The 27,167-nt window shown below is 31.1% G+C and overlaps 2 protein-coding genes across 7 annotated transcripts; both read right to left on the bottom strand.

Moving 5' to 3' along the window:
• Positions 1 to 136: 136 nt before the first annotated feature.
• LOC100815037 (beta-galactosidase 10) lies at positions 137 to 13,640 on the bottom strand. The gene is made up of 19 exons (XM_003523158.5): positions 13,245 to 13,640; positions 13,059 to 13,154; positions 12,644 to 12,756; positions 12,395 to 12,461; positions 12,176 to 12,268; positions 11,850 to 11,993; positions 11,502 to 11,590; positions 10,479 to 10,584; positions 10,272 to 10,359; positions 10,005 to 10,123; positions 8,906 to 9,070; positions 8,187 to 8,383; positions 7,002 to 7,111; positions 6,062 to 6,171; positions 2,529 to 2,636; positions 2,291 to 2,401; positions 1,938 to 2,152; positions 1,030 to 1,366; positions 137 to 498 (listed from the first exon to the last, which is right to left on the bottom strand). Exons 1-19 carry the CDS (start codon positions 13,395 to 13,397, stop codon positions 388 to 390), a joined length of 2,532 nt encoding a protein of 843 aa, XP_003523206.1. The 5' UTR covers positions 13,398 to 13,640; the 3' UTR covers positions 137 to 387.
• A 1,810-nt stretch (positions 13,641 to 15,450) lies between these two features.
• LOC100813064 (beta-galactosidase 6) lies at positions 15,451 to 25,793 on the bottom strand. 6 transcript variants are annotated; one of them, XM_006578707.4, is made up of 19 exons: positions 25,359 to 25,498; positions 24,261 to 24,366; positions 23,325 to 23,420; positions 21,395 to 21,507; positions 20,302 to 20,368; positions 20,112 to 20,204; positions 19,867 to 20,010; positions 19,292 to 19,386; positions 18,467 to 18,572; positions 18,137 to 18,221; positions 17,944 to 18,062; positions 17,690 to 17,854; positions 17,415 to 17,596; positions 17,175 to 17,266; positions 16,975 to 17,084; positions 16,707 to 16,814; positions 16,446 to 16,553; positions 16,144 to 16,289; positions 15,451 to 15,786 (listed from the first exon to the last, which is right to left on the bottom strand). In XM_006578707.4, the coding sequence occupies exons 2-19, from the start codon at positions 24,351 to 24,353 to the stop codon at positions 15,630 to 15,632; spliced, it is 2,079 nt and encodes a 692-aa protein (XP_006578770.1). In that variant the 5' UTR covers positions 24,354 to 24,366; positions 25,359 to 25,498; the 3' UTR covers positions 15,451 to 15,629. The 6 variants fall into 6 exon arrangements, 5 of the variants coding, with proteins under 5 accessions (XP_006578770.1, XP_003522474.1, XP_040870888.1 ...); XM_003522426.5 differs by lacking the exon at positions 24,261 to 24,366 and having other exon boundaries at positions 25,359 to 25,784; XM_041014954.1 differs by lacking the exons at positions 21,395 to 21,507; positions 24,261 to 24,366 and having other exon boundaries at positions 25,359 to 25,497.
• Positions 25,794 to 27,167: the final 1,374 nt, after the last annotated feature.

The raw sequence follows: 27,167 nt of genomic DNA, 5'->3' as shown, positions 1-27,167 counted from the left end.
GACTTTCGCACAAAACGTGTAGACAAAATCTAAAATGAACGTTAACTTCTCACATGATCAAAATGTTACCACAAAAGTTCTGTTGCAGAGCCTAGTGTGAATAAAATGCATTGATACTCAATGGCTAACACCCCCATGTGAAAGCCAAATTGATTAATAGATAACGCATTTGCAGCAGAATTCTCTGCCATAAATTATACATTAGAGACCTTGCTGACAATATTCATATTAATTAATACATGCAAAATTTTCATATGCTTTTTTGATGTAGCCAAGCTGGTAAAATAAATGGTGAGATGCAACGTTCCTCCTGAATCGACAGTAAAATTAATCAACTACAGTCACAAAGTGACGAGTCTCTGGCACCGGAGTATGTTAGTTTATTAATCAACTACAGACTGCTTCCACTGCAAGTTTCCTTGATAAACCAGGACACAAGTTGGTTTTGAAATTCTCTTCAGTTAATTTTATGACACAGTCGTTTTTGTTTAGGCATGCCTGCAACAACAACGGAGTTTATAAAGATCCATCAGTATTATAATCCTTCGAAACAAGAAGAAACAATTAGGCATGAACAAACAATTAGACGGATGCATGAGGGTGACCTGAATATGCTAAATTTTCTCTTTAAATATCAAAGAAACAAACAAGGGATGATCATGTCGATAAAAGTTAACTTATTAATATGATGTGTAACAAGTATTTGAAATGCTGGGATTCATGATGACACTTTGATATGAATGAGGTTCATGGTTCAACCTCTTCCCAATGAAAACATAGCAGATGAGGAGGAATGAAAGACAATTACCAGCTAAGAGTTAGTGTTATATTAATTGTGATAAGTTCCTTTAGGAATTGTTTATAATGCACACACAGCAAAGCTAATAGGATTGCTTGAACAGTTAATGCAAACCCATAAGCATCAAGACATCCCTTAATTGTGTGATTAATTTTCAAAATGAAAATATTAATAGATTCTTAGGAGAGAATAACCCATATGCAATACAAAAAAGTTGCAAAAAGACATACCTTCTCAACAATTGTGCTAGAATTGGGATCATGGCAATCTCCCTTGAGGTAAGATCCACATGACCCAGAGGGGGTTCCAAAGCTAGCAAACTTCACAGCAGATATACGAGTGTTGCTGGGGCATGTCAAATGGGCAAAAGGAACGTTTTTGTTATTCTGTATTTTATCTTCACCCTGGGAAAGGAGTCCAACAGAGGGGTAATCCTCAGCAACAAGGGCACAAGCTCCAGATACTTTCCGTCTCACAAACTTAATCTTTTCTGGATCTCCACCTTTCTCCTCAAAAAGAACAAGAATATTTCCAGATGGCTTGAACCAAGATCGTGGAACATGGTACCTGATACATAGGAAACGCAGAATGTTTAATTGACAACAAGAACAATACACAACTCTAAGACCTATCAAATAAACTTAGTTCTTTACAATTATGATGAATCATGAATGCTTTCTAGTTTCTACTCTAGTCAACTTGTCAGATTTGCAAATGATGTATAAGGAACTACAGAATAAAGTAAATCTCTCATAATTGTAAAAATGTACTGTGTTCTAATTCATTATAGAAACTGAGGACAGCCTCATATGAAGCAAAACATACAGAACCTACTAGGCCATCAAATATACCCTTTCTGATAATATGACCAATCCTCGCCAATTATTTTGTAAAATAAAGAATCTGCCAGGGATCAATCCTGCACCATCAACTGCATGGATTTGTACACAATCTTATTTTAGTATTTTACTTCACATATTTCTGCTGGTTGAGGGTTGGCATTAGGCACAAAACTCTATCAACCACTTTTATACTAGTTGACATATCGAAGGTAAATTTTTTCTGCATATGTAAAAAAGGAAAAGACTGCATTTCAATTCATCAATTCCATGGAAATCATTATTGTCCTTAGTTTTACCATCTCTGTGTAGGTTCTCCACAACCAGTGTCACATTTGTCAGGATTAAATTTGCCTCTGTAATCGCATTCTTTCACACAGTCTTCACTCTTGAATTCACTTTTCCTAGGCCAATATCTTCCTATTTCTTCTCCATTTAACCAGGCTAGACCCTTTCCCATATGTAACATATCCAATCCAACTGGTTCATCCCCAGGCGGAGCATCCACAATTGCCTGCAAGGCCAAGAATTTTATAAGATACTTCACCATAAAACACAAACTAAATGAAATATGTATTTCCTTAAAAAAAAATAGAAGATGTATGGATAATTTCCATAAATGATGGAGAAAACAAGAAAGGTCATTCATTACCTTGTACCATGTCAATGGCTGCATTTTTTGTGGTTCTGAAGTAGATGTCCAGTTCACTTTATTCAACCCATTTCCCTGGTATAACCTTAGATATTCTCCTTGCACTCCAATCTGAGAAAGCATGATAATTTAAATTTCCATGCTTAATACCACCATCAAGGGTCTATAAAATATTGAGCAGCATTTCAAAGATAGTGGGGGTATCCATTTTAGGATGGTAATGCAGGAGAAAAAGTACCTTGTAAGTCCAGGCATAAGAAGACAAGTCTATTGTCCCATTTTTCAGTCCCTTGATCTTCACACTAGTTAGTCCTGCCCCTATGAAGTCATAAAATGGTCCTGCTGTCTAAACATAATGAAAAAAAATAGTATGAGAGGGGAATGAGAAAAACAGACAACGCCTTACATCAAATCATTCTCAAATCTCTGGTTTAACAACTAATATCTCAAGCCAGTGAGGGAATCTGTATTCATCTTCTGAAAACTTTTAAAATCATGAAAAATAATTTTATATTAAGTTTTAGTCTCAATTAAATTCCTTGAATTTCTATGATCATTTTAAAATATTACATGTACAAGGGGAAAAATATAATTGACTCAGAGCTTAGGAAAAAAAAAATACAATTTTGAAAAGATTATTATGCTCTGTCTTAATGTGTGTTTGATAAAATTGAAAACTTAGTACGGAATTTTTCGGTAACAAGAAATACACACTGAATTTGTACATTTAAAGAACTGTTTGTTTGTTTAAGTACTGATTTTAGACAATCTAGATCGTGCAAAACTGTTTTCTGTTGAATGCATTGAATAACCTTCATGTGCTGAATGTTTTCAGCATTTTTCACTTAACTTCACTTTTGATAGGTATTAAATAAAAACTACCAATCAATCTAAATGATGAAATTTTCACCAAAAAAAATCTAAATGATGAAAACTTTCAGCAGCTTTAAGTTTATTTTTCAAATTGCCCATCATTAGTCATAATTAGCTCAGAACATTTTAAAAACGAGGGACAATATCGGTTTTAGATATTTTAAAGTATCATATCATTGAGGTTTCATGCATTCAGTATTGGGTTAACAGAATTCCGTTTAGTTTCAAATATCAGAAGTCAACTATAAGCCTTTATAATCTGGACCTCAGATGATGAAATGCATGCACACTGTTAAGGGTAGTGACTTGCGACAGAAAACATCATAACAATTTTATTATTTCATACACGGGATATATGGGATTTAATATTATGAAATGAAATCATTCAAAGTTGAAGATATGGGGCTAGATGGCACCATATACCTAGACAATAAATTATAACAAGTGCTTAATTTCATAAGAAAAATTGCTACTGGTGTATAATGTAACACCCCGGTTTTCGGTGTGTGTGTATATATATATATATATATATATATTAAGTATGTATTTTGAGTTTTTATAATTAATTGAATTAAGTGCATGTTTTGGGGTGAGATATTGGATTGAAATTTCATGTAGACTAGACATTAATAGAGTTTTTAGAAATTAAATAAATGAGAGAAATGATTTTTTGTTAATTAAATCAAGAATTTCACGGTATTAGAAAATAAATAGAATAAAATCATGTTTTATAAAAATATAGTGACGTTTTAATTGGTTATTTATTTAGTAAAAAAGTAAAATAGAGTTCTTTTTATAAAATAATAAAATAAAGGAAAATAGAATAGCAATAGGCTCACCCTAAATATAATCAGAGACATACTTCAAGGGTACGTGTCTATGCTCTTTTTTTTTTTTCTTTCAAATTCATTCTCCCTTCTTTTCCTCACAAAAATCCTCTCTTTTTTCATATACTCAAGTCTGTCCTAGTAAAACTACAATCTCGGACTTGTTAACCGTTGAATAGTCCTAAAATTTGAACGTCACCCTCGGAACTCATTTTCGCACATTCTCGCTGTTGAGATTTGTGAAATAATGTCTGTAGAGAGAGAAATGTCCCACACACGAAGACAGTGAAATTGAGGCTCCAATCCCTTCTCCTTCTCTCTAACGCTTGAAATTCTAACAAAACAAAGGAAACGCTTGAGGAATCTTAAGGAACCACTAAAGATGCTGCTATCACTACCGGACTACACACATGAGCTCTCTTAGAGGTAAGAGATGAATTGATCGCAATTGAAGTTAGAATGAACATGTGTAGGGATCCTTAGATGATCAAATTAGGGTTAATTTTAGGGTGTTTTATGCATTTTGATTTTGTCTGTACAATGATAACTAAAAATTTCTCATGTTTGGCGGGTTAATTGATGCCCTGATGCAAATTGGATGGTTTAATTGAGTGTTTGACTTTTAAATGTTAGAAATCTAAAAATTTGGGAATTCTTGATTCTTGTATGTTTTCTTGAAATTGATTAAGGGGTTTTGTTCCTTATGATATGATAATGTGTACGATGAGACATGTGTTGTGAACAAGTGTGAGATTAATACGTTCCTTAATGTGATTATACATGTTATTGTGAAGTGTAAAGTGATGACATTGAGTTGTGAGCTATAAACTGTACAATCACATGACTATAAGACCCTTTAAGGACGACGAGTTAATGCGCGTCGAGTATTGTGATGAGACTGTGAGAAACCGACGAGTTGAATCATTTTGAGGTGTGACAAGTTAAAATTATTTTGAGAACAATTGAGGTGTCATATAGTTCAAAGATAGAGTTTGTATGTTAAAATATTTTCAGGGTTGAACCTGAATCAGGAGAAAGAGTCCCTAACGGACTCTTTGGAGTCTAGGCTTTAGGAGTAAATACACCTGGTTTGAGTGCTCCTTTAAGTCTGTGTCGATCCCACTTGATCAAAGCATTCTTGCAAAACAGTGTGATCATGACTGGTCTCTCTATGATTTTACCTAGTGAGAGTGACCTGACTTACCAGTGTGTAGTCGGTCTTGTCATGTACTCCTAGGCGTCTGACGAGGTTTTTCACTGACATGATACCATATTGCATATAGGATTGAGTCTTATTGTATTTGTTGCATAACACCTGTGTAATGATCATTGTGACTTACGATGGTGGATAATGAATTGTGTAAGTGTAAGATGTTGTATTGTACTTGAGATGTGTTTTTCTGAACACTGATTAATGTGATTGTGGAATGTGATTTTGAGATTAAATCCCTAGGACAAGTGATGTTACACAATAAGTGATAAAATGATGCGAATTGTGCTAAGTTGAGCTTGTTATACTTATATTATATATACGTGTTTTCGTTTATCTCTACCTATTTAAAAATATGATAACTTACTCTCTGTGTGTTGTTTGTGTTTAGATCCGTGATGATCTCGAACCTTATGTTCGTGAGAGTAGCCTTTAAAGAATCTTGTTCTAGGAATGCTAGGACACAATGATGTGACATTGAGGCATGTGTTTCTGATTCAATTGCATGATGTTCTGGACATGTTAGTTTATTTTATTTTATTTTGCTACTTGAGTTTTTTTGTAAAATTGGACGACTTTGTTTTGAGTCAGAGATGTTTTTAATAAATTTTATTGGATACCAGTGAAGCGAATGTGACCCTTTGAATTTGTTTACGTGATTTGAATAAATTTGATTTAATTAAATTTCATATTTTTATATGTTTTTCTTGTTTATACGTATGTCGGGATAAAGGATGTCACATGTAACTAGGATGGATTCTAATCTAATCTTATTTGTTTAGGGTAAGCCCCATTCAGCATAAAAAAATACTAAAAGAACTCAAGAAAATGCATGCTCTAAGTGTAAACAGAGGAATTCACCTGTAAGCCAACGGTCAAGCACAACAAAGCAATTTCATTTTTCCCTGCCCTCAGGGAGATGGGATTCTTAAAAGAGAATGGTGAATGTGTACCATTTCCAGTACCAGTACCTAAAATACAAAAAGTTAAAATTACGAAATAATAGGAGAAAAAAATCATTTGTAAGAGCTTGTGTTTATCTTAGTTCAGGACTTTACTCATCTACTAATCTAAAGTGTCGCAATTCAATAGTTTCCAAAAGCATAATACAGGTTTCACTATCAAACAAAAATGAATGTATGTAACAAAATTGTTCCTACCAATCACAGCAAGCCACAGATATTCGGACTTTGAAGTGATTGGTTGGATTATAGGAAAAGAATACACGAATACAATTTTTATGTGGATTATTTAGTTTGATCTTCCTGGTATCGAAGAAGCAGGAGCAACATGCGGAAGGCAAGTGAAAATTTATTTCTTTTCCTTTGTTTTATTTTATTTCCTTTTCTACCTTCCATTTTTTTTAATAATGAATATTGGTCCACTTAATATAAATGTGAAGCAAAGGCTTTAATTTCTTAATTACTTTCATAAATGAAAATATTATGGTTTCACTTTCGTATAAAAACAATTCAATATAATTTCCTAATTTTAAACTAAACACATTCCACTGATGTTAAACTCAGAATAACAGATTTTATATAATTCTCAAAATAAAAAAGAAACCCCTTTAATTTCATTTTTCTTCTCGGGATGTGTTTGTAATTAACTAAACACTCCCCCCGTTCCATATTATCCTGAACCCTTTGCAAGGGAAGGACAATACAATTACCAAGAGAAGACAAGGGAACAAGTGGCATATGCTGAAATTCATAATGATCAACAATTCTCATATGATCACACAATGATAATTGATTGATAAAATATAAAGTAATGAATTTATTATATGTAAGAGGATAACCTTGATATTCTTGGTTCACAAAAGCATGGAGAGCATGACCTGTGGATTCAATTAGAAGGACTGGTTTGCTTCCCTTCTTTAAGAACTCTTCATTCTCACTTACAAATATACTGCCATCATTAGAAAATTGAGCTTTAATCACAACATATATACTTTAAGATACACTTTAATTTATTATATAAATAAATGTATATTACACTGTTTACAAATGAATTTGTAATTGATTATTAAAAGAAGCAGCATTCATAATATAGCACACTTCCTAAGTCCTAATATAAGCATGGCAACCCTCCTAGGCCTTTTGAAGAACACCAATTCAGGTCCATAAAATAGGTTAGAATCCTGTAACATATAGCACACTGAATGACCAAGTAGAGAGAAGATATTAAGCATGTTTGTGAAAGTATACAGTGGTAACTAGGAAGAATAGGAGCATAAAAAGAAATTTTTATACAAGAAAGTCATTGACATCCAGAATTACTTTTTGCCTTCAGCAATTCTGGCAACTAGTAGATTGAAAACAAGAGAGAATGGGGAAGTCACAGCTTTTGACTTTAACTGCTTATTGAGGTCTACCTCTGTTTGAATCTCTTAGATTGCTAACTATTTGATAATAGTATTCCAAGTTGTATGCTGTGAACTATCCAGGGTTTTTTCAATTGGAAGCTGCCATGCATTATCATTCACCCAACCCACCCAAAATAAGAAAGAAATATATCAATCACAAAAGAAAACGGGATTATTATCAACGATTTATGGAGTGATTTTCAGTATTGAACGTAATTTACATTCTCTCGTTCTTCAACATGAGAATCCTAAAGATACACAAACATATTTAAAGAGAAAATACTCCAATATTGCCACAGAAAGCATACAAAAAAGAGAAAATAATCTAAAACATCACAGAATTTTAAAATAAACACTATGTTTTGACCACATCAAATGTCCATTGATCTTTTCTTGATCAATGATGCAGGTATAACTATACTAGATAAATTATGCAGAACTCTATCAACATCTACATTTTTATAGCAATTACTTATCAAAGTGTGTGTGTGTGTGTGTATATATATATATATATATATATATGATACCAGTGCAATATTATGCATGGACACATGTTTCAATCTTTTGTCCTTGTAATTGATCAATATGTGCCTTAAATATTTTTATCCTAAGACATACCTTGTTGTATGCCACAGGTAGTCAGTGGTATCTTTGGTAGTATTGATGAGATCAACAAAACCACTTTTGACAAAGTCTGCCTTCCCCCAGATTCCTGGCTTCTCCTTCACTATGTCCCATTTAAGAGAATTTACACCTTTATCTGATTGCTGCAAACTCTCGGGAATCATTGCAACTACATTTGTCTGGGAAGTAACCTGTCGAGGATTTCATATTTCATGACTAAATGCAATGACCAGAAAAAGAAGTATATAAACAGATATATACAAGAATACTTTGTTACATTTATTAAGAACTTATTTATTATGATTACAGTGAACAGAAAAAGGCAAAATTAATTAACATGATAACTTCTACTGTAGAGAAAGTTCTCATTATGACAGTGATCTTGGCCATGCTGCAAGTATCAATTTCAGTTTCATGGGTGTCTGCTCACATACATCTAAACATCAAAATTTTAACAATGATAATCATGGGATTGATATGATTTTGTCTAGGTGTATGCGAAATTCTGTTTTTATCCATGACCTGCAAATTTTTCATTAATTTTAAAGAGACCTCAGACCAGAGTTCCTATGTAATATTTGACATCACTAAAATTTAGAGCAATGTTGAAATTTAATCTAAGCCCCCTGATGATGGCTTTTATGTCATCATTAGACAAGATTTACATTATTAAGAAAAGATGTCAGCGGAATGCAGGAACAGCAATAACATACCTTAGCTGTGTTGAATACTACATTCTTGCAATCAGGAAGAATGCTAACTGACCAAGCTGGCAAGTGATATGATGCATTTCGAAATTCCACTGTCTTATCATTTTTATCATCAACATTAGAAATAAAGGCCGCACATGCTCCTGATGAGTCAGTATAGACATCAGCCTGCAATACAGTGGTAACCACTTATGGCTTATAATTCCAGATGAATAGATTAAGTACAGGGGTGGATGCAAGGGTGGACCTCGTTTAATTTGGTGTTATAAAAAAATTGGTCACAAAAGCTCAATGCTATCTCAAGGGCCAACTCTCTACAAGCTTAAATTATTAAGAGGAGGCTCAAGAAGAGTTTTATGTCTCCAACAGTTGACACTATTAAAAACTTCGTACCCCATTGTCCAGAGGCTCTTCGCTATGCGAAGGTATGGGGGAGGGATGTTGTACGCAGCCTTACCCTTGCATATGCAAAGAGGCTGTTTCCGGATTCGAACCCATGACCAACAAGTCACCAAGGCACAACTTTACCGCTGCACCAGGACTCGCCCTCCAACAGTTGACACTATTACAAAGCTAAAATTTACTTCCTTGAACTGAACTACAAACAGCCAGTCATGAAAATTCTGACAAAGATGAAACAACATGGATGTCCACTAGAAATTTCTTTTGTCAAGTATAGCTTATAATCATTCTAGCTGTAAAGGAGGAAATTACCTATAAAAGAAACTATTATACCCTCTTACAGAAAGTTTCGTTAGTATTTTAAAAAATAAAAGAATAACTTGGTTGTAGTAATAACATGGTTGAGTAATAGGTAATAACAGAAATAAAATGTGCTGCTCTTTTGAAACAGACGAAGTGACATAATAATATTTATAAACTTAATTGTGATAGTGCAGTATCGAAGGATTCTAGCAGCAAGAGAAGGACTAGAATATTGAGCATGAAACAATTCAAATTCCATAAAATGTTTGAAACAAAATAAAAGAGCAATTAGAATTTTCTTATTATGATTTCAAGGTGTGGGAGGGTTTATAACTAAACAAAAGACAATCTATTTGTACTAGCAGTGAAAGTCAAACGTTTGAAGGAAGGAAAATACCTCCACAGAAGGACCAAGGGAGATATTAACTGATTTACCATTAAGCAATACGTGCTCACATAACTTGATAGCTCTGTGAAGTTCCTTAAGATGTCCCCATTTTGGAAGTCTAGGTAACCCTGTTATTATATGATAAATTTATTAATCAGTAAACTTTAGCATTGAATGTAAGAACTAAGAACAACCCTTTTCAAAATACAGTAAAGAAACCTGTGCCTAAATTATATTACAAAATAAGAAGTCAAGAACTTTATTAAGATGTCTTACCATACTCATCTACTGGGGCATCATAGTCATAACTTGTAGTAATGAATGGACCACCTGCTGTACGCCCAAAATTTGTTCCTCCATGATACTAACCCACATAATACAAAGAGATCAACATAAGAGAAAAATAAACTAGATATGGCGAATCATTTGGATAAGTTTTTTTAATGGTATTTACTAAAATCATAATAAATTAAAAAACTGTACCATGTAGTAATTATGTACACTTCCACCTTTCTGGAAGAAACGAGCAACAGAAAATGCAACATCTTCTGCTGGCCTGTGAGGATCTCTTCCCCCAAAAGTTTTAAACCTTAAAATAGTAGAAAATCATAAAATGTGAGATACATTCCCTATTACAAGATCAAAAGCAAACATTAACTTTTGCACTCTTTTAACTCCTCTAACTTGAGGAAAATAGAAGGGAAAAGAAAAGCATCCACAGTTAAGGTTCTAAATAAGCTGAAAAGGCTAAATTTTCAAATTTTGCATACTTTTATCATTTGCCTAGTTCTAATTCTAGCAGATTCGCTTAGTCTATCTTCTAGCCTTTTGCACAAACAGTTTTTAAAATCCATGAACTATATTTTCAATGGTAACACATTCAAATTTGGCAATTTCTAAAACTTGTTTAAAATGTTATTAAGATGGAACCAGTTACACAGGTCTGTATAGAAACAAAACAGTTGAAAACTGTGTTTAAGTTGGTCCAAAACTAATCCTAATATTGAATTTATATATTAAATGTAAGAGATTGTGACTATTTAAATTCAAAAACTCAGCATGCTTATTGACCATTGCTTGAACGAGCCATCCTTTCAACTTTCAAGTATATCTTATCCAATGATAATTTGTATCTAGCTAGAGGAGAGAAAAATGGAGAATTAAAAGGAAGAGAGATTGAAACAAATTGGATTGGACTTTTTGAAAACTAGTTTTTATATCAAACTTAGTTCAGATAATTAGTTTCCTAAAATTTAGGAGATAGACAAACACCCCCAAACATTTTGCAATAAAATAATTTTCAGTTTTACTTGATACAGAATAGTCAATGCAAAAAGGATAAAGATAATTTCTGAATTATGCTCAACAAATAAGATAACTATTAGCAGACACTCACCACAAAGTATTCCCATGACAAATACATTATCACATGATATAATGGACATTTTTATGTAAAATATGAATAATGGACTACAGGGAACAAAGGTTTAAATTGATCCAGCATACCATCCAGGCCAGTTCTCAGTCCAAATTTTGGGCCTGTTTGGAGAAGTAGGTGTAAATTGGTCACAGTAGAATGAATTGCATGTATCAATCTGCAAAAGAATCAGGAATAGTCAGGTTTTCATGTAAATGTGACCAGCTACATAGATATTTAAAAGAAGAGAGAAAAAAAAACTTTATTTATATAAATAGTAAAAAATTTGAGAATTTTGAAGCACGGGCAAAATGTATATTATGACATTTCCCACTTATGATTGGAAGTTTTAATTATCTTCTTGCAACAAGCACTACGAATCTAAATTTAACTAGAGCTCACAATGTAATAACATCTATAAAAAATTATAATCTTACCACAGGATCTGGAGCATCCCATTGTTGGCACATTATCCAAGGGACACCTGTATTTTGAGAAACAGCCATCTTTGCAGCCCACAAGGCATATTTCTTACCATCCTCCTTATAAAAATTTTCATAGTACCCATATTCATTTTCTATCTGCAAAATTGTGAAGAAGCTAAATAAAGTCATTAGATTGGATATGTTTCAAGGATAAAGTAGACAAGCACAATGAAGTAATGTACCAAAAAATAGTTCTTCATATACATATCCATAGTGACTACCTCAAGATACACACAAAGGCACGAATAACAAATTGAAATGTTTAAGGTTATACTTGCCTGAGATAAGATTATGGGACCCCCTTGTGAAGCAAAAAGCTTCTCTTGTTTCATAAGGTTCACTATGTATGTTGTAAACTTCTGCATATGATACTGAATCCCAAGAAAGAGCCAACACAGTTAGAGCGATCAAAGCTATTTTACAACAAATAAATATATAAAAATGGCATTTATACTTTTGTACGAGTGCAATTCATAATTCAAAGTCAAAATACATACCATAAAAGGCTGATTGTAAGTCCGGAATACCGTGCCTGGAACATAATGCAGCCATACCGGTACACCACTGTAACATACAGCTACAGTTAAGAATTATGAAATCGGGCTCAACTTAGTAAAAGTAGTTGATATGAATTAATTCCTCCAACATACACTACTGAAACTTACAGCTATGTTTAGTTCTTACTTACATACCACCTCTCCTATTGTTGCCAAAAAAAAGTCATAGCAAAGATGATGATGACTCACCCAAAATTCCATTCTGCAGCAACAAATGGGCCTATTCGAAGAATCAAGTACATCCCAGCCTGCTGAACAGTCTTCGCAAACTTGACTAGATCAAACCTTCCTCCAAAGTAATACTATAAAACAAGTTCACAATTTGAAGTGAGAGGTCTTACAAATTTTACATCACACTATAAGCTCTAAGAGTATCTATCTATCTATCTTACAACTAATAAACTTCCCCATAAGCGGAAAAGAAAATAAAGAGGCAAAAAGGATTGAACTTTACGCATAAGTTAAAATCAACTTATGTATTTCAGCTTTTGGAGAAGCCAGTAAATTAAAGAGCTTCTATAAAAGGTAACATTTTTATTTCTTCTCCCATGAGTGCATAGCGAGAAGTTTATCCAAGCATGGATATTGCTTCTAAATTACTCACGTTGCCTGGAGAAAGCTCATGGCCATTCCAAAAAACATAGGTTTCAATCACATCCACCCCTCCTTCCTTGGCTGTTTGAACGAGACCAGGCCACATCTGCCACAAAAAAACAACACATTATTTGTTAGAGAACTACAAAGTCCCACATCAGACAAATAAAAGAAAATGGCAACAGTGGAGTGTGACCGCGGGAACGCTGCGTGGGTAATGAATGGAAGCAGAGATAAGAAGCTTGCGTTGGCCATCAATGAGAAGCGAGCGACCGTCGTAGCTGACATTCCCAGATAAGGCCACTGTGAATGTGACCAACAACAACACCAAAAGTAAACACAGTTTCATTTTGCTCACACTCTGAACTTGAGCTTAAGATGAGTGTGTTTGTGTTGGGGTTTTAATAAATAAACGGAGAAAGGTGTTGCTATAGATTTTGGAGTGAGAGACAGAGCATGTGTTAATTAATCATAGTCATAGATACGTGATTTCTTTCTATTTAAGGTCACCCAAACACGATCACCGATTCCGACACAGACACACACGCACTGCCAGCTAGTAAGCAACTACAGTACAATAATTCTAAATCTCTTTTCCTTAAAATAAGTATCGAAAATTACCGCTAAACGCATAAAATATGCTACCATTTTTGTTTCTTATAATTAAAAAATGGCATTTTCTTCCTCTAGTAGAAGAAACATGCTCAGAATTTTAGTGCCATTATGCCTTTCCATAATATAAACCTAGACTTTGTAATTTTAATTTGTATCATCCTGAAAGGTCTCCTCAAACTGACCTACATTGAATGTCAAGATTATAGCCCACGAGAAAGAATTTATGGATTTGTTCAGAGCAGATATACAACAGTTTTTTAGAGTTGATTCAAGTCCATTCCTAAACTTTGAACTTTTGACACAAAAGAATCACTCACCGACATTGTTAATTTTGTTTTAGGAAAATGTTTTAATACAAAAAGACAGTGCAGGCTTGGTCACACCTCAAGCTATCAACACGATCTCCTTTCCTTGGATACGGATATGATGCCAGGTATAAAAAATCTAGGGCCCGTTAATATAAATTTTTAAAAATTTTACATTTATAAAAAAATTAATTTAAACAAAGATTAGATTCTTCAATATAACAAAAAATTATCTCACAATAAAAAAAAATATAACACATTGAAATTAATGTTGTAAGTATGACTATAATGTAACATTTTTAATAGTAGTGTTGATTCCATCATTTTCTTGTCTATCAATAAAAAGAATTGTTTCCAAAATTTGATTAATACAGAGAAAAATAACAATTTCATGAATATCAGTCTCTTCAAGTAGACCTCAGTCTATGTATGGTCTACTTTTTTTTTCTTTACTGGAGGCCAAAAAAGCCCAGTCTATAAATTGTCTAATAATATCCCACATGCTCATCCTATTATAACTCTTATTATTTCTTAAGAGAATACAAAAATATGTATAAAAACTAAATTTTTCATGAAATTGTTATATCCAAATAAAATGTTAAAAAAAGTTTGCAGCTTAACATGTATCCAAATAATACCCATGTATAACTAAATTAAATATCCAACTTATTAGCAATATCCAAAATGGTTCAGATAAGGGAAATAACGCCACAGATAGATTAAACTAGAGTCATAAATTATCAATAATCATTTCAAGAAAAAAAGATTATACATTGAAAATTATTATTCAATCATAACTCACCCATATTATAATTCAATCATGTATCATAAATTTATTTTATGAAAATTATTTTAAAAGTTATATTACCAATAAATTATGATTTAACATGATCATTAAACTCTAACTCCAATTAGAGGTAATTAGGAGACTCAAATTGATTGGGAGTGAAACCTGTCCTTGATTAATTAGATTGACTAGTGTCTGCGCAAACATTGGGGTCATGACAGCGTTAATTTAACACGGATCCAGCATATCTCTGTTGCTCAACAGCCTGACCAATGTTTTCGCAACTCACACCACCCACGTTCCTCTTTTATACTTACTAATATCCTAACATTATCTTTTTTATTCATGTTCGTGCAAACTTAATGTGTATCAATGTGTTCTAGATGGGTATCAATAACACATTTTTATTAGTCTTTTAATGTAGTTTCTATAATTAATTAAAAATTATTAAAATTTATAACTATAAAAGTATAAGTGAGAATCATTAAATATGAAAATATAATTTTCAATAGATTTCTAGAATATATCAAAAGAGTATCATAGATATTGTGTTTAATTTAGTCTTAAACTAGCTTTCAAATAAAATACATTCAGAATATTCTTTTTCCCATTTCTATTCAGAAGAAGGTCAAAACCAAATTTTTTTTCCCAATAAATAACTATCTCTTGTCACGTAGATAGATCCAACGAGTATCTAGATCACAAAGAATCAATCTTGATCTGCAGAGGTTTCAAGAATATATATAAATAATATATTATCATGAGTACTACAAGCCAAGTTATAAATGTTCCACTTCCCATGCCCAGAAAGGAAACAGATTCTCTCTGTGTGTGTGCTGTACGTGTTTTTTTTTTTCTTCCTTCTAATATTAAGCTAAGAAGAAGAGGGTAATGTTAATTTAGAAAAGTTTTGTTGTAAATCTATGACTGAAACAGTGTCCAAAGAGATACCAAGAGGGTTCCCACCACCTTCCTCCACCAAAACCAAAACGTTTCCAGTATCTTTAAGGAAAGACCGAGGCACGTGATACCTGTGCCAACATAATACACGGCATTAATTAGTCCATCGTGATTCTAGTTCTAGTTAAATCGTCTCTCTCATCTTTTCATTTGTTTGTTCTTTATATAATATCATATAAAAAGTAAAAAGAAAAAAAATAGACAAATGCTAAATAGTGACATAGGTCAAGAAACTAAAAAGTGAAAGATTTTTATTAGAACGCATAAAATTGTGTTATATATAACTTTTTGTATGTTCTCCTATGATTTCTTCTGTAATAAATGTTTTTTCATTTTAGTTCATTAATCAACCCCAAGAGCACTTGTTAATGAGATCCTAAATAATATCATAAGTTAATAACATTATGCTTAGGTAGGTTGTTACTTACAGTGATTGTGAAGGGTTGCCTTTGGAATCATGAAACAAGATCCAATAGCGACCGATGCTTTGTTCATTTACCCAGGCCTCACCTTTTCCCATTGAGCTAAGGTCCAAAACAACAGGGTCATCTCCCTCTGGTGTATCAAATGTGGTCTAACAATTCAAATTGTCATTAATCATTAAAAAAAGCTTCTATAATAAGTTTACATACAACTAAAAAAAATTATTGCTGAAACTTTGTGCTAGTTATTGTAATTCAGAAAAAAGGAAAATGGTAGTATACCATTAAGGTCATCTGGGTCATTTTACCTTATACCAAATGAGCAATTGTTCCATAATATTCCCCAGTTGACTCCATCCAATATCACTGTTATTTTGTTTTTTATATACTTGTAATTGCTCCCCCAGTAATCCAACCTATAATGCACGAAATGTGTGAAAAAAAATTCACGCACATACATTAGTAACGTGTAGTATTATGTAAAATTTAGATTAGAATTTTTTTACTATTAATTAAATATAACAAGAATAATAGGCAACCTAGAGCAATTGGTGAAATTAAGAGAAAACCTGATATCCCCACGTGGAATTGGTCAAATTAAGAGACTCTTGTTCGCTGCACTGAAGTTCCACACTGATTAAACCAGCGAACCTTCTTTCAAGAAATGCCCCTGAATCCTTTTAATAGAATCAATCTCAGTGTTAAATATTACAAAGTCAAAGGAAATATATATATATATATATATATATATATATATATATATATATATATATGTGTGTGTGTGTGTGTGTGTGTGTGCTTTATACAATAATTAATCAGCTCCTTATAAACATTTACCGGAAGCCCAACCATAGCGCTGAGTATAGAAAGGTTGTTTGTCCCTTGATTTACTGTAACCGGGAGCTCTAAGGTGAATGATTTCACATCATGATTTCCATGTTCCCCTCCTAAAATATTTAATTAGAACAAAGTAGTAAATTAACCACTCAAGTTAACTTCTTTAGAAACTTTGATTTAGTATGTGCACATTTATGTACCTATGTATGTGTTGTTTATAAAAGCATGGGCAACATGAGCGGCAGACTGAACACTAAGTGTTGGTTTTCTGCAAGATAAATTATATTCAAACCTGTTCATAAAAATCAACTGCTTCAGTTTTCAGTTCAAAGTTTATGAGCAATACCAATGTGATATAAATATGAAATATATACATAGTAATGAATGGAAGATATATATTTGATAGATTTTTTTGGAAGAAATGAAGCTAGAAAACTAACCTAAGAGTATACCAAAGGTAATCCGATTTGTCTTTGGTTGTATTCATTTGCTCAAGTAATGAATCTGATCTTAGTGAGGTGTTATCAAAGTATGGAATGACATCTTGGAATTGCTTCCAATCATCCAATGAGCTGAAGTTTTGTTTAGGACTTATGATCCTTCTGTTGCTTGTTGTATTTACCTATAAGCATAAATATAATATAAAATACTAAATGAAACAAAATTGACCAGATTTGGAGTATATATAACTAATTTTCACGAAGTAATAATTTACATTTGCTGTGTTGAAAGCTACATTTTGACAATCTGGTAAGATACTTATTGACCTGGGGAGTAATTCGTATGATCTGTTGCGAAATTGTACAGTAACCTTATTATCTCTATCATTGTTTTTAAGGAATGCAACACATTCTCCTTTTTCTTCTTCAAAGACATAACCCTGGTCAAAAGGAGGAAAAACTTAAAGAATATTTAAATATGGTTAGTGCAAATAAACATGATGGAGAAAGAAAATGTGAGAGCACTCACTTCCTGTAGTTGACCTAAAGAGAAGTTCCTCTGCACTCCTTGTAATAATGTGGTAGAGCAAGACTTGATTACTTCATGTAACTGCTTGAGATGTCCCCACTTGGGTTGCCTAAGCAAACCTAATAAGAAAATTTGCAACATTTATAAACATCAAATGAGATGAGGTGTTAAAATAATAATTTTGTGCACTTGCCATATTCATCAAGTGGGGCTTGATCATAATAGCCTGTTATAACATAAGCAGAGGCTGTTCTCCCAAAGTTGGTTCCTCCATGGTACTAAGTTAGTTTGCAAGCAAACAACGTCAATTAGATGCATATACTGTAATTCAGATTATTTAAGATGGTTTAAATTTGAAAAGGTTTCCCTGGATGGCACACAATGTCTAGTGAAAATCTTAGCTATGATTCAATTGGTACATGTATATGCAAAAAGATAAAGCTTAAGTAATTTGTTTAGTTCTAGCAACAGAAGACAGAGAAGGACCCTATCAAATCGAAAGAGAGTTTCAAAGTAACAATACCATGTAATAGTTGACATAGCTTCCATTTCGTGCAATGAATAGGGTGACATGAAATGCAATATCTTCAGCAGACCTTATGTATGGCAGTCCACCATACACTTGATAGCTTCCAGCCACAGAAAAAAAAAAAGTTAATAATTAAAAATGTTTATCTATTATTTTCATGGTAATATAAAGTTATTGAGAAATTCATCAAAAAATAAAGAAGCTGAAGAAAATTTTTCAATCACGTTAACATAAAAATGTTGTATGTTCTCATGCATCATACATCTTTCACTTGTTTCACATTTGAAAGTATGTAGCGGGATTAGCATAATTGGGTAAAAATGAAGAGAAATTAAGTATAATTAAATGAAAAAATTGTGTAAATATGAAAATATCAGTAATGTGTGTATAATATGTATTATCTATATTATAGTTATAATCTTTGGACAGATGGACAGATATCAATACATTTTTTCCTCGTCATTCTTTACTTTTTTTTTTCTTTCTCAATGCCAAAGTTCAATTGGTTTACTATACCGTTCTGAGCACGATTCGCAGCTCTAGCTATTTAGATAAATAATGAATTAGTTTATTTAAATTTTTAAAAAAATTTGAAATAAGTGTTTCTTTAAATTAATAAAAAGCTAAAATTTGTTTCTCAAAATTAGCAGAAAATAATTTTTTTAAGAAAAAAGAATTTAAACAAACCCACTTAAAAAATAAAATAAAAAATAAAACTTGTTTTATTAAAATATTTTTTTAAGAAATAAATTTAAACAAACTCATTTGACCTTCCATGATTTGACTAGAAAATTGGACGTAGGAAACGGAGCAACTTACAAAGATGTCCAGTTCTCAGTCCACAAGGCAGGTTTATTGGGGGAATTTGGTCCAGTAAAAGTTTCTCCGCATCTCATGCCGTTGCATGTGTTGATCTGCATAATAGAAAAACTCAAAGAAATTAAGAAAAGGTAAACTACTATTATTGTAAAACCTTCCAAGCCAATTGCGCATGGATAGTATATGGCTTAATTTTTTTTATCGTCTATGTTTTTTTTTTTAAATGTATTTACTATAATTCAGACTTGTTAATCTTGCTCTCTCTTTTTTCCATGGCAACTTGTTAGAATTTGTTTCATCTGAAATGATGTACAATTGTACTATTATTAAGAGATGTTTGATATATTACAATCCAGCAGGATAATTAGATGTAAATCCATCATGTTATAATCATATATAATTAATAAATTGAACTAAAATAAATATGACAATGCATATGTAAAAAAAAAAACTATTTAATTAGACAACATTTAAAAGTAAGTATTTTTTAAAAAAAAAAACTAACAAACACGTGTTTATTCATTAGTCTAAAATTAAAATTTAAAAGCAAGTGAATTGGGCTGAGTAGAACCCACCACAGGATCAGGAGCATCAGTTTGCTTGCACATAACCCATGGAACGCCTGTGTTAAGGCCCACCGCCATTTTTGCAGCCCATTGAACATACTGTGATCCTGCTGTGCCAAATGCCTTTTGGATGTTTTGGTATTCATTTTCAATCTTGTATTATTCAATAAATAATTAGCACTCAAGGAGAAAATAAAATACATTAAACTGAACTAAATAACAAGTTATTTGAAATTGACAGAAATCATATTTACCTGTGACAATATAATTGGGCCTCCCTGGGAAGCATATAAGCCCTCTTCTTTCATCATGTTCACAATTTTTGTCGTAAAATTTTGCATGTAGAACTAAACATTGGGATACATAAATGGAAGAGGGTGACATAAAGAAACAGTTTTATACACATTATAAGTGTGACAAAGAGTTTGCTATAGTTCAATGTACCTTGAATGATTCATTATCCGTCCGGTAGACAATGCCAGGGACATCATGCAACCAGAAAGGAAATCCCCTGCAAGATCAGCATTATAAGTTTGACTTACAGGCTATGAAACATGGACACTCTAGTCCCTTGTCGTGTTCGGTGTCCGACATCCGTCCGTGTCAGTGTCCGATACCGACACGACACTCGTATTACGTTCTATATTTTGGACATTACAGGTGTCCACGTATCCATGTTCGTGTCATGTCCGTGTCATGTCCGATATCCGTGTCAATATTGGTGCTTCATACCTTAGAGCTGTCAGTTAATAGATTAATAATATTTTTTTGTTTTAACTTATTTAAAAATAATAATATTTTTTTATCACTTTGTTTAGAGAATTTTAAAAAAATCAATTTTTTCCACACAAAAAAAGGGGTGAGAACAAATTACATTTCTATAAGGTTGTGTTTTATTAAGTTGATGATTATGCTGATCCAAAATATATGACCTCAAGAACCATTGGAAAGATTTCCTTATATGGCGTAAGCATTGTAATAAAAAGCAGCTCGACCGAATTCGAGAAAAAAAATAATGGATTAATATTTTTTTTAGATTTTCATTGTAGGAAATATTTCTAGTAGTTTATTTAGACTAATCTCCTTTAAAGATGTGAAGCTACTCAAAGGTAACTTATTCCTTCCTAACTGTGTTTTCTCCTTATACAAAAAAGTAAGGTTTAAATTTTTTACCACGATCTGAGTTCATTAGTAAATTGATTACTTTGATTCTTAATTTCACAATAATTTCATTTTATTTTTTTTATAATTATTTGATTCATTCTCACTTTTTGTTATTTTCATTTTACACACAAAAATTAAAGAGACTAAAATAAATGATATATTATACAATTAATTTTGTAAGGATTAAATTTTTTTATTGTAATTATCTTAAAAATCATACTTATCATGATTTTTTGTTATTTAACGCGATAAAATAAATTATACTGAAAAAAAATTAAACTCGGGTTAAAAATAATAATTTTATAAAATGATAAGTTAACATGATATTTTACTCCAAAAAATGTAGAAATGACGTTTAAAGAAGGGAAAGTACCCGTATTTCCATTCACTCTGAATGAAAGGTCCAATCCTGAGGCAAACATACAGCCCTTGAGCTTGGATTTCTTTTATGAATCCCACCAAGTCATATCTACCTCTGAAATCATACTGTCATATGCATTTACACCGTAATTAATTAATCTCTCTATTTAAAAATAAGCTTATGTTAAAAAAATTCATGAAAATAATAAAAAAAAGCAATGTTAAGATAATTTAATAAAATTATCTTTATTATATTTTGATTCTATTAATTTAATTATTTATTACGCATGAAATTGAAAAAAATATAGTTTATATTAAATATTTCATTAAGAACTTAAAACTTTAGGGTTTTTTGACAACCAAAATAAAAATATATTTAAAAAGAGATAGAAGAGGTACTGCAACCCTAATACATAATGCAAATAGAGATCCATTAATTAGAGTCTAGAGTTTCTACTCATTGAACCTGCTGCCACCCCTCAAACAGTGTAGGCACAAAATACTGAACCAACCTACAGCCCCCATTCTATATCTATAATGTCATTACAGCCTCTTCAAGCATTTCAATGTTTACATACTGCATAGACTACTCATGCATTAAAAAAGAATACTTAAAGTTTTCAATATTTTAAAATTGAGAAATTTAATCATTTATTTAAAAAATACAATTTTAATTTTTATATTTCAAAATATAAATATTTAATCTTTCTACTTTAAAAAATTCATAATTTTTATCAAATTCTTAATTTTGTCTATATTTATTCATTTTCTTTTGATCTAATTAACCTTAAATCTACCATATTCATTTAAGATATTATTAATAAATATTTTAATTAATTATAAAATAAGAATAAAAGAAATAAAAATAAACAAAATTAAAGGTTAAATTAAAATTGTGAATTTTTTAAATTAGAGGATGAATTGTGAATTTTCTAAAATGTAAAAACCAACTATTTATATTTTGAAACGAGTGGATCGAAGTTATAGATTTTTTAAAATAAAAATACCAAATATTTTCGTTATAAAATGAAGAAACCAACACCACGGATAACACCAAAATTACATTTAACCAAAAAACAACAACTCTTCACTCTATTTGAGAATCACACCCAACATCTAAACTTAACAAGTTCCAGTACATATTCCAAATTAGGGACTCATTCTTGAAAACATTACTTATTTTAAAATGCGTGTATTCGAACGTTTATATACAGGTGTGTGTAACACAATGGGTTTGTATTTTTTTTTTCTTTCAAAACAACACTACCGTGGAAGGTAAAAAAAATTCTAGACATAATATTTAAACTTGATATCTTATTTAAGAAAAATTAAATATATTTACCTGAATTAACTACCGTTCATATTGAGTTTGTGTATATTTGGAGGGTGGTTTAATATTCATCACGTATAAGAAATTAAATTTTACCTATTCATCAAGCAAATTTTCCATATTCTTGCAGTGTTTGTTTCTTTTCAGTTATTTTTCTTTGTTAAATGAAGAAAAACAACTGTATTAACTGTGTATTTTGTTTTAAAGGAGATAAAACACATGTCCACATGTTTGCTATTCATATAACCAAATTTACAATATTTATTATAATATGAGTAAATTTATGATTAATAATGCAAAAGGTTTTTATAAGAACATCTAATCATAAATTATTAATTATTGTGTATAGTAAAAAATTTTTAACAACAATGTATAGTAAATTTATTAAGTTTTATAATAACCACCTTGTAAATGAGATTACGCATGTTTTTGTATTAATTAATAGTATAATTTTTTTATATTAACAATATATAAAAATAAAGTCTTATAATTTTTTCTTTATACCCCTTTTATTACATCACTTCTTTTATTTTTCTTATAGTTATAAAAATGCTGTAAAAGAAATAATTTGTTTAAGAATATAGAGAAACATATAAAATGAAAGTAGAAGTACCATTCCGGGTTGGGGCTCGTGTAAATTCCAAAACACATAGGTCTGAATCACATCCAGTCCTCCTTGTTTTGCTTTCGCTATCAAATCTGGCCACATCTGCAACAATCCTTTAATTTGTCAAAACTCAAAAATCCTTACCTCCTCGTGTCCTTTTCTTGATATTTAATTTCTTTTCCCTTTAAGCAATTCACATGTAACCGTGACAAACTTGATTAATATTCCCTAATTGCTTATGATTTCTTGATATATAACTTTTTGTATGTTCTCCTATGATTTCTTTTCCCTATTTGCTTATTCCCTAATGCACCCTCTCCTCTTATCTATCACTTTCTAAAATTAGAGATGGTAAAAGTTAAACCATTTTAACTTTGCTAACAATCATTGACCATTCTCTGAGGAATAAAAAAAAATGAATTCTATGAACAATATAACTCAAGATACTAAATAATCATTGGTTATTTTTGATAAAACTAACTGAAAAATTAGTCTAAAATTAAAAAATTAGTTAATAACTAAAAAAATTAACTTGATAAATTATAAGTGTCTAGTCAAATTAGTTGTCAAAATAGTTAAAAAGTGTAATATAATAAAAAAGTAATAAAATCATGATTTATTTTAAAAAATATAATAAATTTTTTTGATAAATATATTAAGAATAAAAAAATATAAAAAAACTAAAAATTAAAAACTAACATTTAGAAAAATACTACTTCAACTATAATTTAAAAAAACACTAAAAAATTAACAAAAATGACGTACCGAACATAAATATTACCAACAACAGTACAAAATTCAAACTATATTTGATCACTTCTAATTGAATATACTGTAGTCTGTATGCATATAACAAATGTTGGTCTCGTGGGCACAAATGATTGCACTTGTGAGCCCAACCAATTAAACTTGACAAACCAACCAAAAAGTTTGAGGAAGAACCTGCTTTATCATATATGCACATTCATACCCGTGATGCAACAGTGAATTTGCAACTGTTAGCGGTTTGGTTCTGCGGTTCAAAAGAGATTGCATGCTATATTGCTATCTACAGGACATGCAGTTGGGTTAGTTGAACAAAAAGGCATTTTTAATTAAATGCTGTAATCTTTTGGTACTACTAGTAGTATATATGCATTATTAGCAGAGACACAGAATGCGAATTTTCTGCTTGTCACTCGTTTGGAAGAAAATTAAATCTCATATTAAGATGGAGATAAGACAATTTTTCAAAATAAACATTATATTAGGAGCTTAATAAATACAAGGATTTTGGGAGATAGTGAAGTAATGAAATGTCTTAAAATACAAAATTTGGAAAAGGAATTTAAATAAAATTACTATTTGATCCTTTAGTACGTCTCTTCTTTTTATTTCTCATTTTTTTCTTAATTGTTTTCTATCATTTTCTTTCAACGTTCAAAACAACATGAAGGTGAAATTATAGCTCACAAGTCTACAGCTGCACCTTACCTACCCAAAAATGCAAAAGAAGTATGAGCTCCTGTTTTCATAATTGGACTATATACCTGCTGCTAATGCCAATTAATAAATTGATCATACATTAATCAATTAGTTTATGCATTGTTCAGACACAAGAACCAATCTTTCAAACACTGTATTCACAATGTACCAAAAACAAGACACAAGAATCCAAAAATGTGGCTTCATCATACACATGTCCGTGATACCCGGCACCAGCTACTTTTATTGAGGCCAAATGTTATCAGATATCATGCCACAATGAAATGTAATGTACTCATAAAAGAAAAGAAGAAATCCAATTCATCCCCAAGAAGAGACACATGAATGCAGAAAAGAATGAATAGATAAAACTGGACTCAGTGTGAGACATGAATAATATGAATGGCACACACAGAAAGCTAGTGTTGGAAATATAATGTAAGTTGCATTGGATGGTTATGGGATAAAGGAAGATGAAAAAGGTCAGGGATTCCTGATAAAAACTAACATTCTAACAAACTAATATTTATCGGAAATAAGAAACACAAAAATAAAACTAGTGTTTGATTTAATCACCTGAGGAGTGCTGCGAGGATAATGAATTAAACCGGAGAACAGAATTTTTCTTTGGCCATCAATAATGAGAGACCTTCCATCGTATGTCACCTCCTCAGCTTTAACGCCAAAACCTTCCCTTATTTTCCAAAACACCAACAGCAACACCAAAGCCACCCACTTCTCCATTTTTCTGAGTTTGAGCTCTGGTTATCTCCCTCTCTGAGAGGCACCGAATATGTGTGTATATATAACAAATATGCAGCAAGTTTGAATATATAGTCTTTTGAGGGAGTTATTATTATTGCCCAAAAAATGAAAAAAAAAAAAAAACAAATTAAGCGGAGCAAGCCAGAGGGAAAAACTTTGTGAGAGTCACAATTGAAGTGAGTGACCAAAAGACACTTTTGGAAATTAATAATTAAAATTACACTATATATTTAAAAATATGTTATCAAATTATAATTGTTCTTATCATATTTGATGAAATCTCCTCATGGTTACTCCATGATGCAAAGAAACTCTGACAATAAGTGTATAAAGACATGTATTCTGACACTTAAAAAGATAAAAATGTGTATCTGAAACTCTGACAATAAGTGTATAAAGACATGTATTCTGACACTTAAAAAGATAAAAATGTGTATCTTGGATTGAAATTAATTTTTATTGTAAGATAATATAAATATAAAAATATATGATTTTATCTTATCTTTTTTATTTTAAGAATATACAACTTTATTCTTATCATAGTTTTGTCGAATTCAACTAGTATAATAAAATTAATTAACTCCACTCGTCAATTATCATAGTTTTGTCGAATTCAACTAGTATAATAAAATTAATTAACTCCCCTCGTCAATCAAATTAGTGAATTAACTCAATTAATCACATCTTGTGCTAATCTTTGGTCTCTTATATTGATTAATAATATCTTTTTTCAGTTAAAAAAAACAATAATAGAATTTGAACATAAGACCTCATGTAAATTATTCAAACCTTGCAAGCCTAGTGATGGAATAGTTTATTTTGTTTTATTTTTAATGAAAAGCTTTAATTTTAAATATATTTCAAAATTAATAATAAAATTTCTAAAAATGTTCCAATATGTCAATTAGCCTACTTGAAGATTTTTTTTATCAGCCTAAGAAGAGATAATATTAAAAGGGTATAAGAGATACCCAAAGAAGATACAAAGATTAAAAAGCAACTAAGTTACGAAAAGAAAGAAAACTAAGAAGCAGTTACTAATATAGTAATATAATATTGGCAACAAAGAGAACCCACGAGGAACAATTGAACAATTCCTTGGAAGAACTGCATGCCAATAATGTTGTATAAACAATACCTTTATTTCATCATTTTCTTTGTTTTTCTCTCTCTTCCCTATACTTATCCGCCACCCCAATTTAACATTTTCTAATTGCTTCTACCATATTTCTGCAGACATATGCTCTAGTTTTGCGGTCTCGTGAAGACAATAGAAAGAGGACAATATGTGAGCAACAAGCATGATTCAATTTGACTGTTTTTTATTTTAATTTTAGTATTTATTTAATTATTAACTAATTAAATTTCTTAACATTTGATTTGTGTCTATTTTCATGTACTATTTACTCTTGTAATAATTAATTTAAAATTCATTTTTAGAGTGATTTTTAATTGGTTAACAATGTAAAAAGAAAAGAAAATATACGAATTGTACATGAAAACTAACCCCCCTCTCTCTGTATAACTTGTAAACTTTTATTGTGTAATTTATTAATATTTAATTTTTAAATAAGGTTATATGAATAATTATTAAGTTTATATCACTAACTTACGAAAAGG

The sequence above is a fragment of the Glycine max genome, chromosome 4 (genome assembly GCF_000004515.6).
Source record: "Glycine max cultivar Williams 82 chromosome 4, Glycine_max_v4.0, whole genome shotgun sequence".
NCBI lineage: Eukaryota > Viridiplantae > Streptophyta > Magnoliopsida > Fabales > Fabaceae > Glycine > Glycine max.
The sequence above is the reverse complement of the archived record's forward strand: the minus strand, read 5'-3'. Positions and strand labels throughout refer to the sequence as shown.

Excerpts from the sequence above, each read along its gene's own strand:
- LOC100815037 (XM_003523158.5), bottom strand. The coding sequence starts at position 13,397 with ATGAAACTGTGTTTACTTTTGGTGTTGTTGTTGGTCACATTCACAGTG. Across the intron at positions 10,360-10,478 it reads GTGTACATAATTACTACATG|TATCATGGAGGAACAAATTT; the intron begins GTACAGTTTTTT and ends TATGTGGGTTAG. Across the intron at positions 10,124-10,271 it reads TGCCCCAGTAGATGAGTATG|GGTTACCTAGACTTCCAAAA; the intron begins GTAAGACATCTT and ends ATATAATAACAG.
- LOC100813064 (XM_003522426.5), bottom strand. The coding sequence starts at position 25,526 with ATGGAGAAGTGGGTGGCTTTGGTGTTGCTGTTGGTGTTTTGGAAAATA. Across the intron at positions 20,205-20,301 it reads CGGATAATGAATCATTCAAG|TTCTACATGCAAAATTTTAC; the intron begins GTACATTGAACT and ends CCCAATGTTTAG. Across the intron at positions 16,554-16,706 it reads ATTCCACGTGGGGATATCAG|GTTGGATTACTGGGGGAGCA; the intron begins GTTTTCTCTTAA and ends CGTGCATTATAG.